The sequence below is a fragment of the Thunnus maccoyii genome, chromosome 7, assembly GCF_910596095.1.
Source record: "Thunnus maccoyii chromosome 7, fThuMac1.1, whole genome shotgun sequence".
Lineage (NCBI taxonomy): Eukaryota > Metazoa > Chordata > Actinopteri > Scombriformes > Scombridae > Thunnus > Thunnus maccoyii.
The window spans coordinates 27,400,371-27,418,120 of record NC_056539.1 but is presented as its reverse complement, the minus strand read 5'-3'; the positions used below and the strand labels follow the sequence as shown (position 1 = coordinate 27,418,120).

The following is a 17,750-nucleotide window of genomic DNA, read 5'->3' as shown; positions in this document are numbered from 1 at the left end:
TATGTATCAACAAACTTCCCCCCACAGCATAACAAAGCCACCGGATCCCCTCACTGTATGGGTCAAGCTTTCGGGCCCGTACCAGTTTTTTTCTTTAATTTGTCACCTGTCTTTAGTTGTAACATGTGCATCCTGTAAGATTGAGTTAATATGAGGAATCCATAAAAAAAAATCATTAACTTTGAAAAGTTTATAATGCTATTTGCTCATCATGCGGTTAAAATGACAAACACACCCAAATGAGTCATTAATATATTGACTATTTGATTAAATTGCTCTGGATTGGATCCTGGTCTCTCGTGTCATTTTTCAGTTATTAATGAGGCCTACAACTACTACTTCCTTTAGGACGTTAGACTATTAAAAACCTTACAGACACATTCTTACTCTGTTGTATATGCTTTGTCAGTCTCTTTTCATCTATATTTTTGATAGATATAATGGCCAAAAAACTTGAAATTGAACTACATTTTAACTTCAAATAGAAGGTTTGCTCTCTAAATACTGCTGCTATCAATCCTAAACTTACTGGATTGTATTATTATGAGAACTTAAGTTAATGGATTTATGAGAATATAAGAATTTCATACATCAAAACACAACAGTACTTATTTTATTTTTTATTTTTTGGTTATTTTTTATTTTATACTATTACAGTCTCATTAATCAGTCATTTATATTTGTTAATCTTTCAGGAACTCAATTCACACCCATAGAGATGTTTCTCCATAAAAAGTGTTTGTACGTGTTTCACAGGGACAGCAACAAGAGTAATATGACAAACTACAAGTTTCACATGTTTCACGTGACAAGTAGCTCATCCTGTCATGATCCCTCTTGACTTAACTTAACATAAAGAAAAAATGGAAATAAATACCAGCCTTCAATAAAATAATATAGGTTCCAGGACTGAGATTATTTCAGTTTTCAATATATCAACTGAAAATGTAGCCGAAAGTTGATGTGGTATGCCTCCACACACAGCATATCATTCACATCTAACAGCTTGAATCATATAGATGAGAAGTTCCTAAAGTGTCCAGACAATTGGGCAAACAACATCTGCTGATGAAGATCATGTGGTATGATAGAAAGCCCCAAAGCAACCACTAACGTACCTTTTGATGAGACTGTTTTTTTCAGTTGCTGTTTCAAAGGTCAAGAATGAACTTTGACCCTCAGATTTATGAAGGAAGACCACCATTAAAACGATTAAAATTTGAGAGGTATTATTTTAACTCTGTGTGAAAAACTTTAACTAACATAACCATCCATCGATTTAATCTGTCATCTGCTGCCGTTCCTGGTTCAGCCATACTCAATCGATGCATGATTAACCGATCGGAAGTTGAAAGTCCAATGCGGTTTTATTTTGTCCCGGTATTTTGCCGTGTTGTTGCCAACAGTCACTAGTAGTTAAAGCGGGATGGATACCGACTTGACCTTCTCCTCCCGTCGGTCACCTGTGGTGTGTTTACATGGCTGTGTGGCGTCCAGCCAGTCGTTGGCTTCAAATATTGGACTGGGTGAGTGGAAACAGTTGCCATGGAGATCTAGAATGTTACTGTGGCTCAGACAGACCGCGAAGCGAATTTTCGCCTGTCGCGCGAGTTCGACCGCTGGTGTTTATTCGCCCCAAACAACCAAAATACCAACCGTACATCAGCTGTGAGCTAGCTAGCAACAGACGCACCGACCGTGTCTGTGTGTTTGTGTTCAGTTCAGCTTCTGACTGAACTTAGAAGTCATCAGAGACTCCTGTCATCTCTGTACGTTAATGAAGCAGATTCATAAAGCCCCGTGATACGCGCAAATGTTTCGCTCAACTCTTGATTCCGCTCGCGTCATTGCTTTGAGACTTTGTATTTAACCGCGCCGCGCTCTTTTGCTTCGCGTCCTGTCTGAACACACGGCAGCAAGATGACAACCTCCCGAGAAAGTATCCCATCACATTTTTGTGATTCTGATTTTGTGGAGGCATAAGAAAAAAATGGGAAAGTAAAACCAAAACTATTTAAACACCATTAGGGATGAGTTAGAAACATATGTTGTGTTTGTGATTTGGGTGATGAGAGGAAGGTAAAAAGAAAACTATAGTATACAGTTGAAAATGACAAAAACTACAATATTGTGAAGTATGCAGAATTTGCAGTAAATTGGATAAAACATACAAATACAATAGTAAGGTGTATTCATGATTTAATGATTCAAGCACATCAATCAGTCATGACTTTGTGTTTTTGTCCAGACACCCTGAAGCGTGGGGGTAATGCAGCAGATGCTGCGGTTGCCATAGCAGCGGCGCTGGCAGTAACAGAACCATGCAGCACTGGTCCCGGTGGAGACGCCTTCTGCCTGTTCTACAACGGAAACACTGGAGAGATCAAAGGAATTAACGGCAGGTAGAGACTCCTCTCATGCTTCTGTTCTTGTCTCCATCATACAGAATGAATACCTGAGCGTCTCTCTGTGTCCTCAGTGGTCGCTTGCCCAGAGCTCAGACCCTGGATTTCCTTGAGGGACGTGGTTACAGTGCCGAGGCCCCTCCTTCACCGTCTGATGCTTTGAATGTTACAGTGCCAGGGGCTCCTGCGTGTTGGTGTGATACCGTAGAGCTGTTTGGTAGTCACAAGGTTTGACTGTGTGTGTGTGTGTGCAGGTGTGTTTTATGCAACACTTGGGTAGCCAAAATGCTAGCTAATATAATCATTTACATTACATAAACAACTTAAGTGTAAACTGCAAAATTATCCATATTAACACACACAAACACCCAAGGAAGAAGACCCTTGTGTGTGTAAACACTGGTGTTGAAGGTGAATCTAGGAGTTATAAACAAGGAGTGGACAAACATGTCATTGGGCTCTGTGGATATTTCCTATATTTGGTCAATACAGCAGTAACATAGCAGTCTATGGTAGGGAAAAATCAAAATGCGAAAAATGTATTTGTTGGTCAGACTTAACAAAAAAACTCTAAACATGGAGGGGATCTTATGAAATGTCTCAGGGTTTAGATGCTGCCTGTGCTCGTAATTTAAGCTCCTGTTTTAAAATGAATGCTAATGTGTTACAAGGTTGTAAAACGTATTGTTTCCTTTATAGTCAGTGGTAAAACACAATCTTTAAAAAAATCATCCAAACTGTTTTTCTTTCATTTATATTTTCCAATACAGCTTTTCATGTACTTAGTTATACTATACGTAGTATTAATCTTACTTGAAGTTAATGTTGTTGTTTGATGATATTTTTCTTCTTAAAATAAATGCAATCAGACACTGGGATACTGATTAAATAGATGCATTGGCAGTACTAATGTCACACACTAGATCATCAGTGTGAAATGGCACGTCCATGCTTTAGAGGTTTTGCTGTTGGACATGAATGCTTAAAATGTAATAGTATTACTCATATGTTGATCATGTGAGTTTGAGAGCAGATTACTGTTCAGTTATTTAAAATATTGGGAAGTCCCAGCTCTGTCAGTCAGTCCCTCTAAATCTGAAGTAGAAGTTTTTATAAGGAATATTTCCCATCTCAAAATAAACAACTCTTCAGTATCTTCTTACTCATACAGATTGATGAAAACAAATCTCTGGAAAACTGTCACAGGAAACTACAAACCAGTTTTAGTCTACACATATTTCTTACCAAAACAATGACTAACACTTCCTGCTCAGTGAGGTTTCCTATGAGGTAATAGCAATGTGTTTCCTCTGCCTGTTTCCCCAGCTGTCCTTGCAGGAGGTACTGAGCGGGGCGGTGGAGCTGGCTGAGGTGGGGTTTCCTGTTGCCGAGGTAACAGCTCACCACTGGGCGCATTGGGTAGAGGTCCTGCGAGATGCTGGGAAGCAACTAGGCCGAGACCTGCTCATTGATGGTCACGCGCCCAAACGTGGACAAGTATTCAGAAATCCCGCTCTTGCTCGAACTCTGAAGGTAAATACTCGAAAGTAAAATGCAAAAAAAACAAAACAACAACAACAACAGAAAACACACATGTTCGTAGGTCATGTGAGGAGCACTGGGCCAATTTTTTTCCCTTGAACTTAAACCTGAAGGAAACAGAACAATGTAGAACCCAAGAAAAATCCCTCTGCTTGTGTCAAGTCCTTCCAGAGGTTTTGTTTGCTTTTTCCAAAGTTCACTTAGCCTTTTGTATGGGATGACCTTGGATGAACACACAGGGGGTATGCTGGGTAATTAACCCTGAAGCCCTTAGCTTGTTGGACTCAATATGGAAAGAAAACAAGAAGATAGAGGGAGGAATATAGATTGTGCAGGGGTGGGCGAAGAAGGAACAACTTTAAAAGGGGGGAACAAAGAGGAAGACAAAAGGGATGATCTGGAGTTCATAGAGAAGGTGATATGGTCAGAAGAGGGGAGAAGGAGGGATAGATGGAAAAAGAAGAGAGGAACTAGGGAAAAGGAAAGAAGTAGGGATGAAGATGAAGATGGAAATTAGAAGGAAATTATATTATATTACTTAGAATAAAAATACTTAAAAATAACTGTAAAAACAAATGTGCTGCAGAAAAAATGTCTGCTTTCAAAACAAACTATAAACCAAACAACAGGAGAACTTGTGTCATGTATCGGAATTTAAATTTTGAAAACCCAACAACAGAAGTGATAGTAAAAAATGGACAGAGGTGAACTCGCAGAATCAATTACATGTTTTAAATCACTTCTTAAAACATATCTTTTTAAAAAGCCTTTTATTAATATTAGTCCAAAGTTTCATGTTTCCAGTTCCGCTGCATTTTATGTTTTATTTGTTTATTTTACTGTTTTTTCTTATTTTATTACATTTTGGGTATTTTATTAAATTTTATTCCCTATACCTTTATTTGCTGGATTTTATTTAATTGTGTTGCTCATTTGTTTTAATTTTGTTTTCCCCATGTAAAGCACTTTGTAACGCTGTTTTAAACGGCGCTAATTTATACATTATTGTTATCATTATATGCAGTATTCTTTGAAATATAATTTACACGTTATGCAAAAACTCTGAAGTCATTTTTGAGTGAGGTGGCACATATTTTACAAGTCTCTGCGTTTCCTGTCCCTGAATATGAATGTGTGTATGTGGACAATGTAATATTCATAAAACCATGCTCATTCAGTAGTTTCCCGTCTTTGAGACATCAGTTGTGCTGTGGCTGACCCCATTGTTTGCGTGTGTGAGTGTGTGAGTGTGTGTGTGTGTGTGTCATCACCAAAGTATGGAGACTGTAAGTGTGCTTTGTTAAATAGTCATGCACTGATTGATTCTCTACTTCATTAATGCATCACACACTCAGTCATAGTCGTGCAATAATGCAGGAACACAGCCAAGTACGCCTATGACAACCCCCTACCCATGCACACACACCCACACACTTGTGTTCCTAAGACAGTAAAAACAATAGAAGTGACCTCAGCCTCATTGATGGATGGTTTCCATGGTATCATAAAGGTCATTCCTCAGTGATGACGGTGTGTCTTACATTCTTGTGGTGCAAAATCACACAGTCAAACACACCCTCCTGTTCATTTTATAACATTGATTGGACTAGTAGATGTTTACAATAGTGGACACGTCATCCACATAGCTTTCAAACTCTACACTCGTGTGGCATTACATCATGCAAACCAACATGTTTTTTTTTATGTTTTTGAGTTTTTAATGGCATTTTTAAAGGGGACACATCAAGGTTTTGTGATTTTCTGTTATTTTTATACTGTTATGATGTTGGATGTCTATGTTAAATATGTTCAAAGTTCCAAAACTTGAGGTAAATGTATGTAAAAATGCTTCCTGCAATTCAAAATCCCAGGCTTCAGTTACCTGTACTTCCTCCTTGTGGTGACATGAGATTGTTCGTGCATGCCCACAAACGGCCGTCCTTTGTTGCTGAGATTGTTGCTAAGGTTGTCCCACGGGTTGTTTGTATTGTCCACTTGCATATTTCTGATCGGATTCAGGCTCGAACATGTATGGATGTATTTGAAAAGTTTCCATTTTGAGTAAAGAGCAAGAAAAAGAAGTGAAATCCTACTACTATTGTTTGTTTACGTAGCCTCCAGAACTAAAACAACCTGTTTCAAACAGAGGCTGAACTGAGGGGCTGCATAGAGGGGCAGTATAAGATTAATAAGGAGTTTTTTGAACTGTAAATCATGCAAAGATATTCCAGTAGAGCCCCAGAATATGAATATAGACCTGGAAATGTGCATGATACATCCTCTGTAAAAGCTGTGGATGGACAGATAGAATGCAAAGAGACAAACTCTCTAATAGGTTGATTAACTGAGCAGTTGAGTGATTGATTGTGACATTAATGGACTCATGTGTTGACAGGAGCTGGGTGAGCATGGTAAGCCAGCTTTCTACCAGGGCAGAGTGGCGCAAGCCGTCGTCGATGTCATCAACCAACACGGAGGAGTCATGACCCTGGACGACCTCAGCGGCCATAACAGCGAGGTCGTCACCCCCTTAAGCACAGAGTACAAGGTGAGGTCAGCCAATTTAGATTTAGATTGTATCTGTGTTTTAATAACATGGTCAGCAGAGTGAATGACTCCATTGTGTGTGCAGGGTGTGTGTCTGTGGGAGCCTCCTCCCAACAGTCAGGGACTGGCTGCTCTGCTGCTGCTCAACATCCTGGAGAACTTTCCTCTCAAAGGTAGCCACCGATACACTGAAGCCACTTACCAGCAGAGCAGCTTAGAGCTCTTTCTGGGGATGTGGATGAAGCAAATATCACTTCATAGAAATAAAGCGTTATTCACAAAAAAAAAAAAACAACCTCAAAACATATTTTATTACTCAACCCAGAAAGTTTATGTGCTGAGAATTTGAGCTATTCACCTCTGAAACTTCAGCCCCCACTTTAATATAATGGAGGTGAATTTGTGTTGCTTAAAACACCACGTGAAATGGGTCAAAAGTTTGATTTAAAAAATATAAAGAAATAGCTAACCACCTATAAGCTAAATTCAACTAAATCCTATTGCATTTCAAAACCTGGGCACATAAAACCACAAATCTGCATGGCTAGGAACATGTACCAGGAAGCCAAGTGTAAAAATATTACAATTAGAAATATTTAATTTGTGTGAACTGACCCTTTAAAGACAGTAGTACAGTATGTGATCTCCTACTGAGCCTTGTCCAAGTCCATTTGTCCCATTACATTCCCCACGACTTTGAAAATGTAGTCATAACAACTCTCATTATCTCATGACATTAGGCATTTTAGTCTAATTTATCTTTTGATCAGACTGAAGCGTTTACAGAAAAAAAAACAGTCTCCTCGTGCTTTTGAATACTTTTCTTTAATACTTAAAGAGGGAAATTGAAACATTATTATATCACAGTAACAATCAGCCAGTCATGTGTTGGTGGTAAGGATGAGTTTATGGCAGACATAGTATTGATGTGTGACATTTTAATGTAAATAGTCTGTATTGTAAACATCTGGTATCTGCTGGGTTTTTCCAGGGAAAATCTTATGGCTCATGCAAATTGATGTGATACATACTTCAGTATGCAGCAGCTGAGACTATATAGGCTGTAAATAAAGGGTAAATATAGGGTCAACAACAGCTTCAGCAAACTTAATCAAATATGCTGTTTGATCGAAAAGAATCAGAGCTGTCAGAAGTAAAACTTTGTAATGGGTTTTCTAGTTTTTCTATTTAACTGCTGAAGGAATAAATCCTGCAAATATCAAAAAAATATCTGTAGTGGCAGCAAGTCAGATAAGGAAGAAACTGAAAAAATGTCAATTAAAGAGACATAGTGAGCATTGAAATTAAACAAAATTATGTCCAATGAATAACATGAAATGTATTTAATTATGTAATTATAATGTTATTTATATGCATATTTATTTATTTATTATATACTGTATACACAGTATGTCTGAATTGCTGCTATCTCATCCTCTACTCTTTCGAGGAGGTAAAAAAAGACAATTAAATAAATGTTTAGTCACACACACGAAAACATCTAATTTGTACAAATCTCTGGAAGCCCTGAAAATTCAAGCGTCTTTCTGTGTGTGTGTGTGTGTGTGTGTGTGTGTGTGTGTGTGTGTCTGTGGGGGCAGCTTTAGGCCATAACAGCTCTGACTACATCCATGTTTTGGTGGATGCTGTTCGTCTGGCATTAACAGATGCTCTGCGTTACCTGGGTGACCCAGACCATGTGACTATCCCTCTGCAAACCTTACTGGACAAGAGCTACAGCCACCAGCGAGCCCAGCACATCAGCATGGATAGGTGTGTGTCTCTGTGTGTGTCTGTGTGTGTGTGTGTGTGTGTGTGTGTCTATCTGTTAGTACCAGTATGTACCAGCCATGCTCTGTTGACTTTAGATAGGACTGTAGACTTTTACATCCCCCCGATGTTCATCCCTTCAGGCCTCATCCCTCCTCTGCTGCTCTGTCTGCTCTGCGTGTCAGTGTGTGTGTGTGTGTGTGTGTGTGGGGTGTGCGTGTATATATTTTGGCATCATGATCTAGTCACTGGTCATTACTGTAGACTTTGAACTTTAGGTCCTTATCAGCTGTAAGACAAATACAAATAGACTATAAAAGTATAAAACAACAGAATGATCCCTGTATGTGAGCACAAAGACACATATATACTGTAGTAAAACATATCAAATATATTCTCATTTCCTAAAAGTTGAGTAGCATGTCACTGCATTAGACAACACACACAAATACAAAAAATATTCCTACTATACCACCAACCCTTAACTAAGAGTGAATCGGACTCTAATTGGACCCCTCAGCTGAAAATCATTGTCTGTCAAGGGCGTTTTCACAGTCAAACAATGTTTACATACACATAATAAACCAGAGGCCTGTTTCAGATAGCAGGTTCAACAAACTCTGAGTCTAACCATGAACCCTGAACTGATGAACCCCGAGGTGGGAAACTCCGAGTTCTCGGCTCCAGAACAGCTGATCAGAGCCAGTTCAATCATCTCTGAGTATGTTCACTCTGAGTTAAGTGTGTGATTAATGAAAAAAGCCATCATCGATGGAGCTCCGATACTACGATTCACCACGGCAACAGGTAAATAAAAGGCAGAGCCTCCATTTTAATCCAGTGGACATAGAGATATGAATGCATGTGTATACAGACAGTGCACATTTATCTTTAAGAGTCTGAGTCAGAGCAGGAAAAGTGTCAATATGTTAACACAATTAATTTTTATTCAGTGTTGTCTATTAGTTCATCATTTACCAGACTTACATTTCCTTAATGATGATAAAGTGGGATCTGACTGTGTATCAGGCTGTAGCCGATATTACATTTTATATATATTTGTTCAGCTTTAATCTGATGGGAGACAAAACACAGGAGGCAGCAAATGAAGATAAGAAATAAAGTAAATATTTAAAAAATATATAGATCAAAGATATAGAGACATGACCTCACAGTATGATCCAGTAATAAAAGGCATTGAGGTGAAAATACAGTAGATTTAAAAATTTTAGACATATTTGTATCTTGGCTCAACAGCATTCAGTGATGCTGCTCAGAAATATTAACATATAATCTCCAATATCATAGGAAAGATGTTTCATCAGTGCGACCAATCACATCATGAGTGATGGAGTTAATTATTCATTGATCCCACGTGTCTGAAGCTTCATATCGATTTTTTTTTAGATTTAAACTGAGTTTACACATTAGGTGCAATAAAGATTTCAGTGCAGGAGCTGCTTTAACAGCTGTCTTGTGAGTCACAGTGTTATAACAGAAGGACATGCATAGGTTTGTTTTGAGCTTAGGCTGAATTCACACTGTGTAATATTTTAATGTGAAGGCAAAAAGCGCTGTTCAAGGAAACGACTGATGCACATAAAAGCGGTGACTTTAGAAAGTCCTGAGTAACTAAACTAATATCCAACCGGGATTTTGACGAGCTTTGATACGGACTGAATGAATGAGGAAAATGAAACAACATGCCCGCGAGCAGGTTTGCTTCACAGAGTCAGTTACCATGGTAACTGACCCAGAGTTTAAGTTAGCTCTCTTTCTGGAACTGAAAAGTTTCCCTCGTCTCAGTTTTCACTAATCCCGCTTTCTGAAACGGGGCCCAGGTAACTGGGTGAAATAACAATGAGGATAGAAATTACAGATTTACAGTACATTCACTGCAGTAACTTGGTTACTGTAAAACCTGTGTTTACATGCATTAATCCAGTGTGAAAGAACGCAGTTATAAAGATTATCAAAGTGATAGCTAGTGATTCAGAAGTTAGGTTGGCAGTTAGGGCCACTGTAGTTATTATGCACTGTGAGAAATCACTACTAAACCCTTCAGTACAGTAAAACATTAGTAGTATAAGTACGTAAAGTCAAATTTTGCAGAAAGAAACCAGGCAGAGGACTTCATGAATTATATTTTTCCCCATTAGTTATTTAATTGCTTGTACGTGTTTGTTCATAGGACCATGGAAGGAGTGGAGCCCGGCCTGATGACAGGAAGTGACACAGTCTATTTCTGTGTGATTGACAGTCAGGGGAACGCCTGTTCATTTGTCAACAGCACCTACATGGGCTTTGGGAGCGGGCTGGTCCCAAAGGACTGTGGATTCTCACTACAGGTTAGAAAGAGTGTGTGTGTGTGTGCAAGTGGTGTAACGATGGGTATGTAAAACTCACAAGTTGTCCAGTCACTACAAATTAAGAATTAAAGTCCAGTCTGATGCTGAAGTACAGTTGTAGTTTATCTTGACTGGAAAAGCAGGTTTTTATAGTTACTAGATGAGCAGCAACACTAAGCAGTTTTGGGCTGTCTGAGATGAAAGTTGACAATTGTGAGAGAAACACGGTGAAATCTTTGGTCTTTTCATTTAAATCACACTGTGAGACACGTCAACCGACGACCGATTTGGAGCTTTGTTGACCAAAAACAACCTGAGGCAAAATTCTGCCAGTATCAGACAATTCAGACCGAATTCTTACTGCTGCTATGATGCACATCTAGAAATAAACCAATCAGAATACAACATGACATGATACAGAATGCAAATAGTGCAGTTTTTTCAACACGGTTTAGGGGGAAAACACTAGTTCTCCTTAATTAACACAAAAATCGAAACGATGGAGGTGAAACAAAAAAGAAGTGTGTGTGACTCATGAGCCGAGCTGATGACACGCGTCTGCTCTCGTATACTTTCTTCTGTTAACATCGTAGCGCTACGATTCATCACGCATTGAGTGCGCAGTTGATATCGTACAGTCTGACACAGATTGTGACGAGGATTGTCACAGGTGTCTCGTACAACGTGACGTGCAATAAACTTACACAATCGTTGTTGTTGCACAGTCTAAAGGTGCCTTTAGGTGAAGACAAAAAGGACATGTAAAACACCAGACATAATGCAAATTGTGATGTTTTATGATCCTGTTTTGCATGGTAACCTTACAACATCAGGAATAAATGTGTGCGCTTCTGTTTTGTGTATGTAAGTATGTGTCAGGTGTAAACCACAAAATATTTATGATGATCATGGATCTATAGAGACATGCTGCTGTAGTAATATGTCATGAGTTTAATATCCGAAGCACTACGAAAAGAAAAAAGCCGTGAAAACATATTCATGAAATCTCTTTTTCTCCTTTGACAGAATCGTGGTGCCAGCTTTTCTCTGCATCGTAACCACGTTAACTGTGTTGCTGGTGGGAAACGACCATATCACACTATAATACCTGCACTCCTCACTGACTCTGATTCCAAATCACAAAAACCACAACTCCTCGCTGCACTGGGGGTGATGGGGGCTTTTATGCAGCCACAAGGACACATCCAGGTATGTAGTAATCAAGAGTGCAGAAACTTTCAGATAAAGTATGTAAAATATGCCCCAAACACAGTTTTTTTTTAATTTATAACATCTCTTTTTTGATTTGTCAATGTGTAAATAAGCTTTATAGTCAGACCAGATCAGACTTTGGATAAATAGTATTTGAAAACACTGACTTCTGCATGATTGAACCTTTTGGATGTACCGATTTAGGGATTATATTCATTTTTAGTCACAGAAAAGTATTCAAAATGACTCAAAACATACTACGTTTTACTGATGGTTCAGTCTTATGAGTGTGATTCGTAACATAACAGATGTTGCTGGTGTGTTTAGGTGTTGTTGAACATGTTGGAGTTTGGGATGAATCCTCAACAGGCTCTGGATGCTCCGAGAGTCTTTGTACAGTATGACCACAAAGGTATGCCCTGCTTCCTCACACACACACACACACACACACACACACACACACACACACACACACACACACACACACACACACATACTGTTACATAAAACATCATTGCTTGATTAATAATTAATATTTATGTGTGTTTAGTCAAACTACTGTATGGCAGTATACAGTACTCTCTGTTGTGAGATGAAATGAGTCATTGTGACATTCATTTAACTTCCTCGTACTATATTGTATATGCTTTGCATCTGTGCTATCATAACATACATTAAACAGAAAATACAACATTGAACATTTAAAAAAATCAGTATCCTTAAGGTTTTAAAGTTGTCATTATTACAGAGGAAATCAATCCGTCATGATACTCTTAGTAAAGCAAATCATACAACTGATTCCCTGATAGGTTCCCATACAGAAAATAGTGTGTTGATGCAAATGTGATTAGTATTTACTTATAATTACTTTATATAACAATGAGCTCAGCTTTCAGGCTCCCTGCCTGTATCTCTCCCTGTAGAGAATACAGTCATGTTATGCAGTTCAGCAGTTAACACAAGCAACTGAAGCATTAGTAAACCTATCTCATAGCATATTACAGAAACACTACCTTTACAAAAAAATCATAAAAAGTGTATAGTTTGTTTCTATAAAAGATGTACTGTAGCTCTATACCTCATCATTAATAGGATACAGCTCATAAGTTTGTTCTGGTGTCTGATCACATTATATGCTGTTGAATACATGGTCAGAATTATGGGAATTTTGTGAAACAACACATCTTATGTCCCATATTCATGTGAAGGACTTTTTAAAATCAAAATTGTATCCTGATTGGTCGTCTCTGTCTAGCTGACGAGTGGTTGGTTAATCTGGAGGAGGGGATAGACCAGGAAGTAGCCGAGGCGCTGAGAAGGCGAGGCCACAAAGTCGACTGGCCAGTCACAGGTAACTTTTATGTAATGCATCCCAGTTACTGTAGTGGCTGCATCATGTTTTTACAACCACTAGTAGATCACTGTCTTATTCATTCATTCATTCATAAAGCAAAATTTGAAAACTAACAAAAAAAAAGAGATAAAAAAGTAAAATGACTCCAGACATATTATCTATCTTTCTAGATCCTCATTACCTGTCCTGTTTACAACAGCTAGACTTGATTTCATGCTTAATTAAATGTACCGAAGTCAAATTACAGTTTGAATCCAAAAGACCAAAACTTCCTACTGAATCACTTTGAAAGAGTTGCACTCGTGCACCTGCAGTACATGTTTTTCTTTTATTCCATCTTTTTTTTTTTTTTTTACAACATATTGTGATATATGTAGGAGCTACATGTAACCTACTTTAATGTGTTCAAATACTTGTTATATATTGTCTCAGTATTTACCTTAACCAAATGAGACCATGGCTGAAACAACTGTACCTTTTGATTTGAGATTTGACTATCTCAAATCAAAGGTAGATCATAGTTCCTATAAACTCTGTTGCTTCCTGTTGCAAACAGGATGTTTTCACTTGTTCCTCTTCCCTTCCCTGGCATCATTATCAGTGAGTTTGATTGCACTCTGGCTTTTATGAAGAGCATGAACATGTTGTGAGGGATTTTACCATCAGTGTTTCGGTCCCTCCACCATCTGCTGCTTTGAAAAACAAAAAGAATCTCCCTTTGTGTGACGGAGCAAATCCCCAGTGAAATCCAGATCAGTAGCACAGAGCGTCAGACGCAGTGAAGACGCTTATAGCTTCCATTCCTCATGGTTAAAGGAAAAGCTTGTCTCAAAAAATAATGCTTTGATGATGTATCAATGATGCAGTGCAGAATTAAAATACATTTATTATAAAGCTCTTAATTCCTGGAATTGTTTCTTGATAATACTTTGATTTATTTTAAGGTTTCAGCAACTGAAAAACACAAAGCAAAAATTCCCAACTACCTCTTTTTTATGTTTAAGTTACGTTTGTTAAGTTAAATTTGAGAATCATTAACAAGCAAATCAAATTTAAGGAACCAAATCATCAATCGATAAAAAAAACCCAGTGTATCTTCCTCATTGCTTAACTGCTACCTTCATCCTCTCAGTTATACATGTTAAATTTATCGTAAGATTTAAAAGAGCAGGTACTTTTAACAGTATCTTGTAGCATTAAGTGACTTTACAGTGATAAGAACTTATTATGAGTTATTTTATCTAATTTATCTTAATTTATTTAAATATTACTGTGATGTCCAGTAACTCAAGATGTTTCTTTGTCACTCAGGAATTAATTTGTCTTTCATTCCTTTTTTTAAAAAAAAATGTTTATTTCTATCACATTGTGTCAGTTTATTCATGTAACCTTCACAACTCAATAACTAAATGCTAATGTAACTTAAAATATTTGGTTTACTTTGTGTGATAGTTACAGACAGATAAAAGATTGGGCAGTTTAATAAGCTCAATCATGTTTTTAATGTATTTTTTATTCGTACTCACAGGCCACAAGAGGTCTCGGTTTGGGCGGGGACAGATCATTACAGTGGGGGATTGGTGGAACCCATCTGTCAATCAAGCTGATCGTCCAGCGAGGGTGCTGTGGGCAGGATCAGACCCCCGAGCAGATGGATGTGCTCAGGGATACTAGACAGACTGTAAATAATAATCAGTTGATCAACTGATCACAACGTTTTCTGAAGGCAAATTTCTTTATGAAATGTAGAGCAGAAGTGCTGCAAAGATCCGCTTGTGACAAAATTCACAGCAAACACAAACCTTTGTTCTTTGGCGTCATTGATTAGCTGACTGATCTTATTACCAGGCGTAACTTGACAGTAACACCGTCATAGCCTGGTGTATTAACAGCTACAGTGCACCTTCATGTGCACTGTAGCTGTTAATACAAGTGCTTTATGTTCTCATGTTCTTACAGTATATTAACGTTCATCACATGTTTGTGTTGTATGTTTACATACAACACAAACATATTTATGTTTATGTTTATATATCATCATGTGCATCATTTTATTTTTCATTCATTGGCACAACATTCTGTATGTTCCTCCACATGATTCTTGATTACAGATTAGATTTGTGAGCAGCAAACAAATGGGAAACCAAATCTTTGTGTAACATTATATTACGCACCGAACATGCCCTTCCTCCACTGTTTGTAATGTGAATCATGTCCATCACTGTTAGTCTTCTTTATTACTTTTAAATATTTTATAGTGTTATATAGTATTTTTGTTTCTGCTATTGCTGAAAACCAATTTAAAACTCTGTATTTCAAATGATCTGTGGTGCAAAATGAAATATGCTGGATATGTTTACAATGATTTTGTACATGTTTACAGATAAATGAAATAAATTAGATATATTTTCAAGTTCTCTAGGTGATGATTTCTACTCTGGTCATTGTCTCACTGTCCGCTGTTATATGTACATCTGCCTAAAACTATGCAGTGTATTACAGCAGCTGTCTCATACAATTCAACTAAATCACAAACTGCAACCTCCAACTATAAAGTTGAATCAACAAATTTCCAAAATTATTTCAACAATGACGGTTGAAAAGGTTATAACTGTCATGAAGATAGCATTTATTTAGGGCTGTGTTTTTAGCTAGGTATACCTAATGAACAGGCAGATTAATGTATGAATCTGTGCAAATTGCTATGCCCTGATGTGCCATAAGAAAAGTCAGGAACTGTTGTAATCATGTGATATGTTAGTGACTTGTTCAACAAATTGGACATGAACAAGATATTTCAACAACAACCAGCTGTATTCTCTACTTTTACACAGGAAATATAAGAATTTAATGGGCACATTTCCATGAAATTTACTCAGCACTGTCATGTTCCTCATAAGACGAACCGTTTCCCTTTTTAGACACTTCACCACCAAGCAAAAATGTCAGCTGTGCACAAAAGTTATCTTACAGTTTAATATGCAGATTACATGTGATTTTAATGAGCACATGGCCCTTCATTAACTCTTAGGACATACTATCATGATTCTACATGGCAGGCGTTGCTTCCGCTGCATGTTTTCGAGGTGGCATCATAGCAGGTTTTGCTGTGAGCTTGAACTTTTTGTGAAGTTTTAGCTGTTGGGAAACGCTCTGCTGCCCCTCATTGCACCACACAGACACCATAAATACAGACAAGATTAATTATATTAAGACAGGCCTCCAGCAGCTAGAGTTTTACAGGAAAAAAAGGTTTGTTGTTTTAAATGTGAGTGAGTTGGGAAACAGTTTGTAAGCCACCGGTGCTCCAGACCTGACAGCTCAAACATGTTTCCACATCAACACGAATGTCTTGATGTAGAAACATGATATTGGACCTTTGAGTGCTGATCTCCTTACAGCTCCAAACTCTTAGTGGTACCGACCTGTTTACTCCTATAAAGAGCCATGTGTTCTGTCACCCGAACACTCTGTTTTACATAATCTGCCTTAATTAACACTGGTCAAAACAACTCGTTAGTGGTTCCAGATTACAGCGCAGTTTATCTGGATGTGTTGCATTCCAGCTGGATTATAAAGCAGCTCACAACATGCTAGGCCCCCTTAAACACAGACATGCATACATACAGTGTTTCTGGCTTTCTGACACAGCACTATTAGGAGTCATGTTGTGCCCTATTGCCCTACATAGACCTGCTGAGCGATTGTATCATTCTGACCTAGAAAGAGAGAGAGAGACAGAAATAATGTCATGTAATTATGCCTACAAGCAAATATAGTTTAGGGGAATTTGGAAACATCGACAGACCTAACTCTTATTTTACTTTTACTTTTGTCATTTAAAAAAATGTTTTCAGTTGATGTAATGCTTTAAACATTCATGTAGGGAGTTGATAAACATCTCTGCTGATATGATTAGTTGATTAATTTATGTTTATCACAGTTGTCAACTACTTACATAATGGATTAATCGTTTAAAGGGGAAATTCCATTGTATTTCAATTTGGCGTATTTCCTCTTAATCTGGTCATTGTGGCCCTGGGTCATGCTGACTTGATCCATCTTCTATTGTGGAGTCCAAGGAAAGGAGGGCTTGCGTGAAATACATCAAGGCAAACTGTAAGAGCCTCCTACAGCTTTCCAAAATAAACATGATGATGATTTTTACATGAATTATTTCAAACACTTGTCTCGGAGTCTTAATTGATAGTAAACACAGAAAGCAACTGTCTGGAAAGGCCTTTATGGTCAACGTCATTGAGAAAAGTAAGGATTTGCTGCCTCTGTTTTATATCATTGTGAATCATTGTGTTTTGGGCTGTTTGTCAGACAAAACAAGCAAGTTGAAGACACTCCTTTGGGTTCTGATGGGCCCTTTCCATTGTTTTCTGACATCTTATTGACAGATTAATTGATAATGTGAGTAACTGTTAGTTGAAGGCCCGGACAGATATTGTGTAATACAGTATGTAGACATACACCTATCAGCCATAACATTAAAGCCACTGACTAGTGAAATGAATAACATTGATATATTAGACAGCAAATGAACAGTCAGTTCTTGAAGTTGAT

At 37.9% G+C, this 17,750-nt stretch overlaps 1 protein-coding gene across 2 annotated transcripts; it reads left to right on the top strand.

Annotated features, from left to right (window-relative positions):
* Nucleotides 1–666: 666 nt before the first annotated feature.
* LOC121900912 (glutathione hydrolase-like YwrD proenzyme) lies at nucleotides 667–15,570 on the top strand. Of its 2 annotated transcripts, none has more exons than XM_042417503.1 (12): nucleotides 667–1,526; nucleotides 2,249–2,402; nucleotides 2,480–2,633; nucleotides 3,732–3,938; nucleotides 6,343–6,495; nucleotides 6,580–6,667; nucleotides 8,162–8,267; nucleotides 10,456–10,612; nucleotides 11,639–11,821; nucleotides 12,152–12,236; nucleotides 13,080–13,175; nucleotides 14,707–15,570. In XM_042417503.1, exons 1-12 carry the CDS (start codon nucleotides 1,427–1,429, stop codon nucleotides 14,850–14,852), a joined length of 1,629 nt encoding a protein of 542 aa, XP_042273437.1. In that variant the 5' UTR covers nucleotides 667–1,426; the 3' UTR covers nucleotides 14,853–15,570. The 2 variants fall into 2 exon arrangements, with proteins under 2 accessions (XP_042273437.1, XP_042273436.1); XM_042417502.1 differs by having other exon boundaries at nucleotides 668–1,526; nucleotides 8,096–8,267.
* The last annotated feature ends 2,180 nt before the right edge of the window (nucleotides 15,571–17,750 follow it).

Excerpts from the sequence above, each read along its gene's own strand:
- LOC121900912 (XM_042417502.1), top strand. The coding sequence starts at position 1,427 with ATGGATACCGACTTGACCTTCTCCTCCCGTCGGTCACCTGTGGTGTGT. Across the intron at positions 11,822-12,151 it reads AGCCACAAGGACACATCCAG|GTGTTGTTGAACATGTTGGA; the intron begins GTATGTAGTAAT and ends TGGTGTGTTTAG. Across the intron at positions 12,237-13,079 it reads TGTACAGTATGACCACAAAG|CTGACGAGTGGTTGGTTAAT; the intron begins GTATGCCCTGCT and ends GTCTCTGTCTAG.